The sequence below is a fragment of the Capra hircus genome, chromosome 1, assembly GCF_001704415.2.
Source record: "Capra hircus breed San Clemente chromosome 1, ASM170441v1, whole genome shotgun sequence".
In the NCBI taxonomy this organism is placed as follows: domain Eukaryota; kingdom Metazoa; phylum Chordata; class Mammalia; order Artiodactyla; family Bovidae; genus Capra; species Capra hircus.
The window spans coordinates 40,586,981-40,601,233 of NC_030808.1; the positions used below are offsets into that span (position 1 = coordinate 40,586,981).

Sequence of the window (14,253 nt, forward strand, 5' to 3'; positions counted from 1 at the left end):
TTTTCTTCTCTTATATTTTTTGACTATATAAGTCCCTTTAACATTTGTTGGAAAGCTGGTTTAGTGGTACTGAATTCTTTAACTTTTGCTACTCTGAAAAGCTTTTTATTTTTCCATCAGTTTTGAATGAGATCCTTGCTGAGTATTGTAACCTTGGTTGTAAATTCCCTTTCCCTTTCCCTTTCATTTCAAAACGAAATGTAGCTTTCCTTTCAATACTTTAAAAATATTCTGCCATTCCCTTCTGCCTGCAGAGTTTCTGCTGAAAGATCAGCTGTTAAGCATATGGGATTTCCCTTGTGTGTTACTTGTTGCTTCTCCCTTGCTGCTTTTAATATTCTTTCTTTGTGTTTAGTCTTTGTTAGTTTGATTAGTATGTGTCTTGGCGTATTTCTCTTTAGATTTATCCTGTGTGGGGCTCTTTGTGCCTCATGGACTTCATTGACTATTTCCTTTCAGCTATTTTCAACTATAATCTCTTCAAAAAATTTCTCATACCCTTTCGTTTTCCTTTCTTCTTCTGGAACTCCTATAAATGGAATGCTGGTGCATTTGATATTGTCCCAGAGGTCTCTGAGACTATCATCAGTTCTTTTCATTCTTTTTATTTTATTCTGCTCTTCAGAAATTATTTTCACCATTTTATCTTCCAGCTCACTGATTCGTTCTGCTATAGATATTCTGCTATTGATTACTTCTAGAGTATTTTTAATTTCAGTAATTGTATTTTATCTCTGAATGTTTACTCTTTAATTCTTCTCCTTCTTTGTTTATTGATTCTTGCATTTTCTCCATTTTGTTTTCAAGGTTTTGATCATCTTTACTATCATTATTCTGAATCCTTTTTCGGGTAGTTTGTCTATTTCCTCTTCAATTATTTGGACTTCCGTGTTTCTAGTTTGTTCCTTCCTATGTGTAGTATTTCTCTGTCTTGTCTTTTTTTTTTAACTTATTGTGTTTGAGGTCTCCTTTTCGCAGGCTTCAAGGAAAGTTGAATTCTTTCCTTGAAGAAGATTGAATTCTTTCTTCCTTTTGGTTTCTGCCTTCCGAAGTTTGGCCCAGTGGTTTGTGTAAGCTTCCTATAGAGTGAGATTTGTGCTGTGTTTTTGTTTGTTTTTCCTCTGATGGGCAAGGCTGAGTGAGGTGGTAATCCTGTCTGCTGATGATTGGGTTTGTGTTTTGTTTGTTTGTTTGTTGTTTAGATGAGGCGTCCTGTACAGGGTGCCACTGGTGGTTGGGTGGTGCCAGGTCTTGTATTGAAGTGCTTTCCTTACAGTGAGTTCTCACTATTTGATATTCCCTAGGGTTAGTTCTCTGGTAGTCTAGGGTCTTGGAGTCAGTGCTCCCACTCCAGAGGCTCTGGGCTTGATCACTGTTCAAGAAAGAAGATTCCACAAGTGGTTTGTTATGGCATTCAGTGAGATTAAAACAAATATCCAAAAACAAGAAACCAAAGATGAACCCCAGACAAATAGTAGTTACAAAATCAGACAAATAATAGTTAAAATAATGGAATATACACATATACATATACACCCATGAGCAAAGTCAAAACAATCCAACAAAAATAAAGTACAATAGATTGACCAGGTGAACAAAGGAAATCAAAAATTGTATTTACCAGTTAAGAACAAAACTAACTAAAGCACAAACTGGAAAACAAAACTAAAGCAAGGTGCCAAGTGGGGAATAAAGCAATGAAAACAAAACTAACAAATATGTTGAGAGGAAAGGAAAGGAAGAAATGAAAGAAGGAATAAATAGGCAAAGTTAAATAGAGGTAGATGAAGAAGATTTATATACATTAAAGATTAACTGCAAGGGGAAAAGTACAGTAGGAAAGGCAAACAGGAATAAATGTAGAAAAAATTTAATAGGTTTAAAACATTAAAAATTAAAATTATTTAAAAAATTATAAAAAAAGAAAATGGAAGAAGAAAGAAAAAGGGGGAAAAAAAAGGTATACACCCATAAGTAAAATAAAAACAGCCCAACAAAAATAAAGTACCATAGGTTGACCTGGTGAGCAAAAGAAAAACAAAAATTATATCTACCAGAACAACACTAACTAAAGTACAAACTGGAAAATGAAATTAAAGCAAGGTGCCAACTGGGGATTAAAGCAATGAAAATAAAACTAACAAATATGTTGAGAGGAAAGGAAAGAAAAGAAAGAATAGATATGCAAAATTAAATAGAGGTAGATGAAGAATATTTATATACATTAAAGATTAACTACAAGGGGAAAAGAATAGTAGGAAAAGCAAACAATGGAATAAGTGTAGAGAAAGTAATAATAGATTTTAAAAATTAAAAAGAAAAGAAAAAGGGAAAACTCCACAGAACTGCAAAAGCCCAACGCAGAGGCAGAGGTTTATCAAAATAAAAAATGTAACTGAGAAAGAAAAAAAAAAGCTCAAAAGCTTGATGGCACTCACTCCAGTACTCTTGCCTAGAAAATCCCATGGATGGAGGAGCCTGGTAGGCTGCAGTCCGTGGGGTCGCTGAGGGTTGGACACAACTGAGCAACTTCACTTTCGCTTTTCACTTTCATGCATTGGAGAAGGAAATGGCAACCCACTCCAGTGTTCTTGCCTGGAGAATCCCAGGGACGGGGAAGCCTGATGGGCTGCTGTCTATGGGGTCGCACAGAGTCGGACACGACTGAAGCGATTTAGCAGTGCCAATAAAATCAACAACTACAACAGAGGGGGAAAAGGGGGAACAAAAAGGAAAAACAATCCAAAAGAATCTACAGAGCAAGTCAAAACATAAGAATAATAAATGTTTTTCTTGAGTCACTGCTGTCAAAGTCCTTTCCCTCTCTGGGAGTCACAGTCCACCTCACCTCTCTCGGACGCGCTCCAACACGGTATTGATCTCTGGACCTGCTGTGGGGGCAGCTCAGATTCTAACCTGGTTCTATTCCTGTGTGTTCTTGCCTCCATTGTCCACAGCTATCAAAACTAGTGCATTTTATTTTGTGGGAGCTTTCAGTGACCTTTTATATATTCCATAGACACAGAGTCTGCCTAGTTTGTGTGGATTTAATCTGCAGCTTGTACAGCTGGTGGGAACGTTTTAGGTCCTCTTCCTTATCCACACTGTCCATGGGTTTCAATTGTGGTTTTATTTCCACCTCTACGTATGGGTCATCCACTGGGGTTTGCTCCTGAGACTGCCCTGGAGGACTTGTGAAGACCCTGTGAAGGCCAGGTGTGGAGACGGCGCAGCTGCTTGGGTCGCAGGGATTCTGGCAGCATCAGGTACTCAAGGGAGTTAGCAGCTAGGGCAGCAGGAAATAGTGCTTTAGAAAGGTATGGCAACCAGTATTGGCCAAAACACTCCAGTATTCTTACCTAGAAAACCCTCCTGTCTCCCTGACAGAGAAGCCTGGCAGGCCACAGTCTACAGGGTCGCAAAGAGTCAAACACTACAGAAGTGACCCTGTGCGCACAGATGCAAGACATTTTTTGTCTGTGGCAGCTCTGCCCCAGTGAGAGTTGAGCATGAAGGCGGCATGGCTACTTGGCTTGTGGGGACCCTGGAGGCAGCAAGTGTACAAGGACTTGGGCTGCCTCCACGGCACGAGTTATGGCCCTATCAGAGTCTTTTTTTTTTTTTTCAGCCTCTTGTAACTGGTGATTAGAAGGCCTCTTTGGCCAGTCTTTCTCTGTAGCTCCGCCTTCAGGCACTTAGAGGGCTACCTTGCTGGGATCCTTCTCTGTTGTTCAGCATGTCAGGCACATAGAGGGGCCCCCCTGTTTGGGGTCCTACTCTTAGATCACCGCATCAGGCACTTAAAGGGGCACCTTGGGTGGGGTCCTATTCTGTAGTTCAGTGTGGCAGGCATTTGATGGGCCAGCCTCTCTATTGTTCAACCAGCAATGCTGGTGTGTGGGGAGAGAAAGACTATGGTGATGGCTCCACCCCTTCCGTGTGACTCAGCAGTATTGCCTTGCTTCCATGGCTGCCTGGCTTTCCTCCACAGGCATTTCCCACCACAATGTCCTCCCTCACATCCCCTCGATCCATCTCTCTGCAGTCAACAGCAGCCCTCACCCTGGGATTATTCCACAACCCCTGAACTCCACCTCCCAGCAGCTGCACCTTCCAGGGAACCTGCGTCCCTGTCCTGAGTTTGTATGGCTGTGGCAAGGACTGTCTGATTCTCATTCCATTTACGCTGCCACAGATCAGCTGTTTCACTCTCAGTCTCAAATGTTTTCTCCTATGACTCAGACAATTGCCTGGATGAGGGAATCGGACTTCTGCTTTAGTTCCCCCACCCGCCGAGGGCAGGTGCAATCTTACTAACACTCCTACTTTTCCCCCTAGTTCCTTCATCCTACCAAGATTTACATGGTTCTATATGTTCTTTTCCACTGGTCAGGTACTCCTGTCTGCTCTCAACTGGTGTTCTGCATGAACTTCTGTGTCTGAAGGTGTATTCCTGATGTATCCATGGAGAGAGATGTACTCCATGTCCACCTACTCCTCTGCCATTTTGTTCTCTTTTGCCACACCTTTTAATGTTTAAGAGACTCCAGCTCTGCTGGGTCATTTTACTAAAACTCCATAGAATCCACAACAAAACGAATTTATTCACAGTATATGATACTCTCTCTAGGCTTTCTTTAATCCAATGCACAATATATAGGCCTCAACCATTAACTTTCATTATAACTTTGTTCTTTTGTAAAACAAACAAACAAACTCTAAAGATCTGAGAAATGCTGCTTTTTCTTTAGCAACAACTTCCTCCACAGTAGCAAGATATATAGAGTGTGGTATACCAGATCCCTGTAATCCTAGTTAAAGTTAAAAGAAAAATCAAAATTTTAACTTATTTTAGGGGTAAAGTTTGTATAAAAGAACAGAGTGAAGTCTTTTAAAAAATGTGTGCCCTAAGTCCATTCAGTCTTGTCTGACTGTGTGACCCCATGGACTATAGCCCACCAGGCTCCTCTGCCCATGGGATTTCCCAGGCAAGAGTACTGGAGTGGGTTGCCATTTCCTCCTCCAAGGGATCTTCGGGACCCTGGGATCAAACACGCATATTTTATGTCTCCGTCTTTGTCAGGCAGGTTCTTTACCACTAGGGCCACTTGGGAGGTCCTTTTCAAAAATATGGCACTTTCTAAATTTGAACTTGTGGAAGGAGGGATCCATAGGAAAACTGCTGTTCCTGATGAGGGTTTCAGAGGTCTCGAATGAGATGTGTTTCTTACAACCATCAGGGTAACTTGATTTTAGGGTATTATTGTGATTTAAACTTACATGTACCATATCAGTTACCAATGCATTAATATTGCATTTATGTTATACTTTCTTCTGAATGATTTTAGTGTTCTTTAGGTCCTTGAGACACCAAATTGTAATGCCACTATTCCAAAGTGCAAGGTTTCTAATTCAGAATCAGGAGATCATGATCTTCCAAATAGGAAGTGGCTCATTATTTATTTTTAATCTTTAGTGTAAAGACTGTCCTGGGAGTCCACCAGCTGTGTGATATCACTTTCCCACCCCAGTCCTCAGTTCTTGATCTGTAAAACATGGAGTTTTTGACTGGATGATCTCTGAAGTCCTTTGTAGCTCTGACATTCTTTTCGTCCGTGATTCATTATATTATATTTTTGTTTTGACTTGCTTTTACTTTTTTTTTTTTTTAGTTTTTTATTTTTTAAATTTTAAAATCTTTAATTCTTACATGCATTCCCAAACATGAACCCTCCTCCCTCCTCCCTCCCCATAACATCTCTCTGGGTCATCCCCATGCACCAGCCCCAAGCATGCTGTATCCTGCGTCAGACATAGACTGGCGATTCAATTCTTACATGATAGTATACATGTTAGAATGCCATTCTCCCAATTATATTATTTTATGAATAAACTTCCAAATAGTTTACTTTTTCTTGTTTCTTTCTCAATAGCATTCTTAAAAGTGAAAAAGCATGTGGTTCTACCTTTGCAAACTCTTATGTCTGGTCCCTAATTAAGCAAATTAAAAATGAAGCAAATTAAGAAATGTGTATGTTGTTTTTCTTACCACTGTTTCAAAGATGTGTGTAGTTATTGCATGGTATAGAAGTCTTCTTAATTTTAGGCTTTCATCCTGGTACAGCTGAAGTAAGGCACCACTTCTCATAGTGCAGCACACATCTCAGATCCTACTGTGGCTATTTTCTGCATATCTCTATCGCATGTGGAGGTGAATTCTGTAAACAGGCAACATCAATAACATTTATGTCCCCTTTGTCAAATGTAGGTTTAGAAAGTTATCTTAGTATTCTGGTGCTTCTAACCCTCTTTAATTGTAACTAGATAAGAGTAACTTTCTTTTCAAAAAACTAGGTTTATTTCATAAATTTATGAATAAAAATGCATTCCATTCTTTGTAATTACATAACTTCCTTGTAAGGTTTGATGTCTTTGTTGATTGTAGGTTTTGTTCCAGTTAAATGATCAACAGCTTTTCCACAAAGAATTTTTGATTAACGTCCATTTTTATCTCTTAAAAGGATCCTTCCCGGCCATTGGGGTGGAAACGTTCTGCCCCAGCTTCCTGAGGGCAGGGTTTTTAAATAGCCTCCAGGCCCCGCATCCAGCGCCAGGGGGAGGATCTTTGCCCCCCAGGATTCCTGCTGGTAGGTATTTCAGGTGAAGTTTTCTGCCACCAGATACAGCAGTAGAACTGTGCTTACAATTGACAAACCCACAATACAGAAATAAATATTTCTGAAATATATTGTTGAACAGAAGTGCAAGTGGCTTTTTGATTAATAGATGCAGAAACCACATTTGTGATACATGATGCTCCAAGAATAATGTAAAGGAAGTGGAAGAAGAATCTGTAAACTGAGCATCTCAGTGTAGTGCTGCCTCTTTCTTCTAGGGAAGATTTTTCACAAATAAAAACAAAAGATTCAGGTCCCAAATTTGTAACTCAAGAATAAAACAAGGTCGAATTTAAGACACTTTACCACTTGGAATTGGCTAGAAAAGAGAATTTAAAACTGAGTTTTATTAACTGAAAAATAATTCTTTATTTATAGTTTACAGAGATTTAAATAAAGTTCCATTTCACTAAAGAAAAATGATTTGAAAAAAGTGAGAAAGTAGCAAATGTGACATTTAACATTAGCAAAAAGACAATTCTGAGGAAGAAAATTAATGCACACTTCCCTAGAAATATCAATCTGACCAAAACCATATTTTATAAATGAAGAACAATAAAATATAGGATATTCAACCTTTAAAAATATAATTTCAAAATTTAGTAAATCACTTTTTATATTATCCTTAGTATTATGATAATCATAAATTGTCTTATTATTGTTATTTTGTAAAATATCCAGCTTTCTTCCTCCCTTTTACATGAAGCATGCAAATCCATTTTACATGTGTTTAGAAAAATGGAATTAAGATATTGATCCTTGAATTTTTATCATAATTCTTGTGGTTTTTATATCATAGATAATACTATGCTACAAATAATGGTAATGATCCTATATTTTCACGAGGGTGACCCAGCCAGCCAAATAATGAGAGCATTTGAAAAACTAGGGAATAAAATGGAAAAAAAATCTCATCATGCAAATTTCTTACTTTTCTTAACAAAATTATGGCATCAAAGCCTAAAATTATTACACTGACATTTTTCATTTGCCTTTCAATTACCCTTGCCTACTTTCAGTTACTCTTGCCTACAAAAAGTAACAAACCATAAGTATGCTTCCATGTCATTTGGTTTTATCATTAGATAAATAATTACTAAAGTGGCCAACAATGCCATGGATAAAGTAGGGACCAAAATTATATGAAATAAAAATTAGCAATTTTTATTCTCATGAGTGTGATGCCACCCTTTTTTTCTCTCTAGAACAAAGTGGTATCAGTTGCATAGAAATTTTATTGTTGTTGGTGTTGGTGGTGGTGGTAGTGATGGTAATGTTGCAAAAAATTAGAAATAGAAGTCTATATAAACTGAGCTCTCAGAGTTAACAGCAAATATAAAAAATGTAGCTTTAATATATATTATTAAGATTTCACCAATTGGAATTGGAGAGATGAACGGATGATTTGTATTTTGATAATTTAATCTTTAACTCTTAATGACAAATCTTGGTGGATTTAGGTATGTTTGGCAGAAATGACAATATGAACTTCAGTAGAGACTTGAATTATTCACCATTACTGGTAAAAGTGATAACCCTTGTCATTTAGCCACTGAGAATGATAGAAGCAAGATAGTGTTTCTATAACACATACACAAAAACAACTTTCCAGAGAGGAATCTAAAAGAACACTGGCACTCTGCTCATCTAAGCTTTCAGCCAAGTTCGCCTCCAGCCTTCATGGGAGGGAAAACTCAGTTCAGTTTTCATTACTTACATACAAATCAGGTATAACAAAATTGCTTCATAAAAAAATTATAGATCTAAACTTGTTCCTATTCCCTCAAAGTGAAATTAACTAAACTGACTTTTTCTGGCTTATATCACTTTGATAAATGATCCCTGTATACTTTCTCTGATATTTTTCAATAATCACTGCTATGATTTCAAAGGTAATTCTTATCCTCTTTCATTCAGCTATAGTTTATTTCCCAAGAATTTGCTGTATAATTTTGTGTAAAGAAGGGTAAAGCAATGATCATGAGAAGTTTTTATTGTTTCATGTTAAAAAACTAAACTATTTATTTGTACCTACAAACTGAGTGACTCTTAGGGGTTTAAGACATCATTTGAGGACACAAAGCACTCCTTTCTTTAACCTGTATCATGGTACTTTTAATGAAGAGAGATGGTGGGGGGGGGGGAGGGGGTTCATGTGGGAACGCATGTAAGAATTAAAGATTTAAAATTAAAAAAATAAATAAATAAATAAATAAAAAAGCATACAAAAAAAAAAAAAAAAGCTGGCCAGAGCATGATGGCTACTGAGCAGAAATTAATTTGCTTTCTACCAATTGGTCATATGTTGCAGAACTTTTAGGGTCTCATAGATATTCACTATGTCAGTCAAAGAATCAGAAAATCTGTTCTAATTATGGTACTAATTTAGTTCCCATTTACTTCCTTAATCAAATTTAAATGAGATACATGATTATGCCCTATATAAAATAGGTTATTTGCATTCATGTCACACTGTTCTACTAAGGAACAATATTTTTGCAATGTTTTTACACTAATAACAAAAGAATCACTGAATCATGAGAACCAGAAAGCAAACAAGTCTGAAATCTGTATTTATGTAATGTCAATTGTTTCTATGACCTTTCTCATTTCTAGAAGGATTGTAGTAAAGGGTTATTATTCTTCGTTTCAAATAGAGAAAAATACCAGGAAGTGATGGGCTAAAAATTGAATACCAAATATATTCATATATTATTGCAGTGCTTTTCAAATAGTAGTCACTCAGTGAAGTAAGAAAATCCCAGGAGAGAAGGCAGGAAGAGTAGGGAGGGGAGATAAGACAAGCAAAGTGGATGGGGAAAGAAAGGAAAAATAATTATAAAAAGACATAAGTGAACTTATATTTTTTTAATCAAACTCTTCCCCATTGTATTCCTCCCTATTAAATTCAAATTCTATCTCCTTGAATTAATGTCCCTCTTGGAAATATGTCATCCATGTATAATCTACAGTGATAAAGTTGGTCTCTTTGCTCCACCTAGTTATTCCTTTGATTTATTTCTGTAGTCAAACAGTGTTTGAAAGTGAGATAGAACATTTTGTATGCCGTAGTGTATTGATTATACATAGGGTCTTAGACTGATGACTCACCTTAGGACAGACTCTACCTTTACACTTTTGATGGTTTCATATGCTGACAATAAACAAAGAAAATCAGAGTAATGGCGTTGTTGAGAAATAGAATTATTTACAATAATGATGATGCAATAATATTTGGAAGACGCACTGGTCCAATTTTCCCAGAGTTACAGCAATAACTCTGACATCATGTGACATCTTAAATTTATATAAGATCCAAACATTATAATGTATCTTGAAAACTTATTTATAAAATTTAAAGGCATATTCATTATGCTCAGATGGTAATGCCTTAGGTTGAGGTTGAGTATGATTGGCTCAAAAAATCTACCTTACACTTTTCTGACAGTGTTATTGTGGAAGACTTGATGCTATTTTTCATTAATGAGATAATTCATATATATAGATTAGATTCTAGGCCAAACCTAGATATATACCTTAAACTAAGAAGCTTTTTAAATTATGAGTAAAGTCCAGAAAACAGCAATCACAGAAAGCAGTCTAATGTGGAATTTAGAAATAGATAAATTCTAAAAGAAAAAAATCAATGTTGAAAGTCTTCCTAATACTTCCTTTGTGGTTAGTTTGGAAGCTCTTTAATTGTTGAGGGGATAGTCTTCTGAAACACCATCTCAGTTTGTCTACCTATGCTTTAAATATAATGCTATATATAAAACACCTTTTTTGAGATTTTTACCTGGTTGGATGGCATCACCGACTCAATGGACATGGGTTTGGGTGGACTCCAGGAGTTGGTGATGGACAGGGAGGCCTGGCGTGCTGCAGTTCATGGAGTCACAAAGAATCAGTCGAACACGACTGAATGACTGAACTGAACTGAACTGGAGTTTTTCTCCATTGCATGCCATACATTAGATGAGGTAAATAGCTTTCTTCACCTTGCTTTGCTGATTTTGTGAGACTTCCTGTCTGTTTACTCTGAGTCAGTTTAGAAAACAACTGTGAACACATGAGGACTCAAACACCAGACTTGCAATTATTAGGTATATCAGTTCAGTTCAGTCACTCGTTCGTGTCTGACTCTTTGCAACCCCATGGACTGCAGCCTGCCAGGCTTCCCTGTCCATCACCAACTCCCAGAGCTTGCTCAAACTGATGTCCATTGAGTAAGTGATGCATCCAAACATCTCATCCTGTCCTCCCCTTCTCCTCCTGCCTTCAAACTTTCCCAGCATCAGGGTCTTTTCCAGCGAGTCAATTCTTCACATCAGGTGGCCAAAGTATTGAAGCTTCAGCTTCATCATCATCCCTTCCAATGAATATTCAGGACTGATTTCCTTTAGGGTTGATTGGTTGGATCTCCTTGCTGCCCAAGGGACTCTCAAAAGTCTTCTCCAACACCGCAGTTCAAAAGTATCAAGTTTTTGGTGCTTAGCTTTCTTTATAGTCCAACTCTCACATCCAAGCATGACTACTGGAAAAACAATACCTTTGACTAGACAGAGCTTTGTTGGTAAGGTAATGTGTCTGCTTTTTAATATACTGTCTAGATTTGTCATTGCTTTTCTTCCAAGGAGCAAGTGTCTTTTTAATTTCATGGCTGTGGTCACCATCTGCAGTGATTTTGGAGCTCCCCAAAAATAAAATCTGTCACTGTTTCCATTGTTTCCCAATCTACTTGCCATGAAGTGATGGGACCAGATGCCATGATCTTCGTTTTTTGAATGTTGAGTTTTAAGCCAGCTTTTTCACTCTCCTGTTTCACTTTCATCAAGAGGGTCTCTAGTTTCTCTTCTCTTTCTGCCATGAGGGTGGTGTCATCTGTATATCTGAGGTTAATCATTAGGTATATGATTAATAGTAATATTTAACATCATTTATTTTTTACCTTTGGAAAGAGGTTTGGATGAGCCTTATACTCAAGTAACCAGACTTTTTCATATCCTCACTGCTGTCTCCTGACTAGTAATTGTTAAGACATGAATTCACAGTTCAAGTTTCTATAAACCAATAACAGATTCAACTAGACCATTTCTATAGCAAAAGACTTACAGTGCCAAGCCAATATTAAAATGTCTTCGAAGTATGTTAGCAATGATTATCAGTATTTTCCTTTCCATATTTCATGTGAAATCCTATGTAGAGTCAGGGCAAATATCGCATGCACTATTATCCTGTCAAAAAATTTTTATTGAGAAGGCATATAGTTTAGATATTAGACATAAGCCAGGAAAAATAAGTAAGGTTGAAGTGGCAGAGACTCTAGGATCTAGTGAATATTATATTATCAGGTTTTGATGCAGATAGAGTACTGCAGAAAAGCATTAATGTAAATATATGACTGGATGGCAGACTTCGAAGGAATATACAGTGAATTAAGAAAAATTGGTATGAACTCAGTTTGTCAAGGGAACTCAACAATGGAAAAGTATATATATCTTAAGTACAATCAAACTGCAGTTTAGAAAAATCAAAGTAAACTGTTCCATTTCTTTATATGTTCAGGCATCCTAAAAAAGAAAATCAGTACTTTTGTTTTCAGTCTACAATTGGATATTTAAAACTTAACCACTTTTGACAAAATTTCTACTTGTTAAAGTTCTCCTGTGAATGATTATTCTTTTTATATTTTTTTGGTAGTATTTATGACAAATTTCTTTGTCTTTAACAAATACTGTTGTAATAAATATACGTAAAAGATAAGAGATGGTGGTTTACACTTCAAGTAAGTCTTCGGGCGGGGCGGGGGGGAACAAATTCTTTTTTGGTTAAAGGGTGTGTATTTTATATATTTCTGTGGCTAAAAATGTTGCCAATTACCCTGAATAAGTTGTATGTGAATGAGTGTTTTTGTTTGTACCTACTTAAACCAAGAGCTAATTATAATAGGAATAAATTAAATTAGATTAAATGTGCAAAGTAAAATCCTGAATAAATGGTTCAAAGTGCAAATTTTGAATTTGTGTGTGGTAAGAGAAACCTTCATCTGGATTCCTAACTCCTAATTTCTTTATTCCTTGTCATGTGTCTGATTTCAAGCCCCAGTAAGCCCCACTCAATACTCTTCTGCACAGTTGTGTCTCCTAGACAACGCTCCTCCTTGAAAGTTTATTCAGCTCCAGACTTTAAAAGGAAATTCTGTAAACTGCAACTATTTGAAACTAGGATAGGGACTCTGAGGTAGGATCAGGGAAAAGACCAAGATTATTCTATTTCCGATTTGAGGAAAGGTATAGAGAAGAGAAGGTCACTGATTAAATGACAAAGAGAACACACCCAGCTGACAGAAGCACAAGAAAGGTGACATGAGTGACTGTATTTATAGTTAAACATATGTAAACAACCCCCTTAAACAACAGTGTTTGCAACACTGTTATTGCTAGGTTAGAATTATTTAAAAACACTTTTTGGCATGTATTGATAAGATATGTCAGGAGAGTGTGTAATTTCCTCAGTTCTGTCTCACTGCAACAAAGATTTTAAACGGTGGACCAGTGTTACAGCTTCATTACAACTCAGAGTTTTATTTGGTAAAGAAAGTCCATCCCCACGCATGAAGGTGAGCTGACCTTGCAGGAGAGGCCTCAGCCGGTCTTGGCTCCCTCTTTTTATGTGTTTTGGCTTCTCCCACCTGGCCTGCCCTATGCAAACTAGGGCTAGCCAGGAAGGGGACCTGTTTGTTTCACCTGAGGTTCTCACTCTGGTCCATGAATTTTTCCTTTGTTCCCTTTTCATGGGCTTTGCCCCTTTCTTTGTCTATCTTTCAGCCACTGCCATTTTGGACTCCTTTTTCTATTCTAACTATTCCAAAACCAGTGTAAGAAAGGTTAGCCAGATAACATTAAGATTTGTGTTTGGTCTGCTTCCTCTGTTGCTTAAGGTCAGTGAGTTCCAAAGAGTATGTATGTCATCTTTTGGTTCTTTGGCTTTCCTGAGGAGAAATACACAAAAGGTTAGAAAATGATTTAAAATTTATGATGACAACTTGAAGATATCATTTGGACAAAGAAAAGTCAGGATGGGGAATATATATAAAATGAAGGTACAATTCAAACCGTCAAGTATCATTCAGTCTATTAAAACTTTAATCTGTTGCACAGTCTGTGGGTTTAAGGACTCCTATTGTTAGATGATCCTGATGTTGTGGTACAGTTCACAGACTCAGATTCTTTATGGAGTATACTTTGTTTTCTGTCCAAAAATAACAGACTCTCTTTTCCAAGAAAATGGATATATACTCATATAAATAAATGTTTGTATATAATTTTAGGAAGTCTTTGGCTCCCCTTGAAGTCATCAATGAAGAATTTCAGATTATTAAAAACTTAATATTCTATATATAAGTTCTGTTTCATTGACATCATGAGCAACAGCATCTTCATGTAAGATTGACAGGGCATTTAAAAGAAAAGAAACAAAGCCCAGGGTGCATTTGATATCAAACTCGAACACTTACAGGCTTCCCTTGTGGCTCAGCTGGTAAAGAATCCACCTGCTGTGTGGGAGACCTGGGTTT

General features: G+C 37.0%; 1 protein-coding gene across 1 annotated transcript in view; it reads left to right on the forward strand.

Moving 5' to 3' along the window:
• EPHA6 (EPH receptor A6) overlaps window positions 1–14,253 on the forward strand; it is a 970,250-nt gene that overhangs the window by 800,844 nt on the left and 155,153 nt on the right. Inside the window, exon 12 of the mRNA XM_013972057.2 lies at window positions 6,522–6,647. Within this exon, the coding sequence (XP_013827511.1) occupies window positions 6,522–6,647 (126 nt within the window). The remainder of the gene's footprint in view (window positions 1–6,521; window positions 6,648–14,253) is intronic.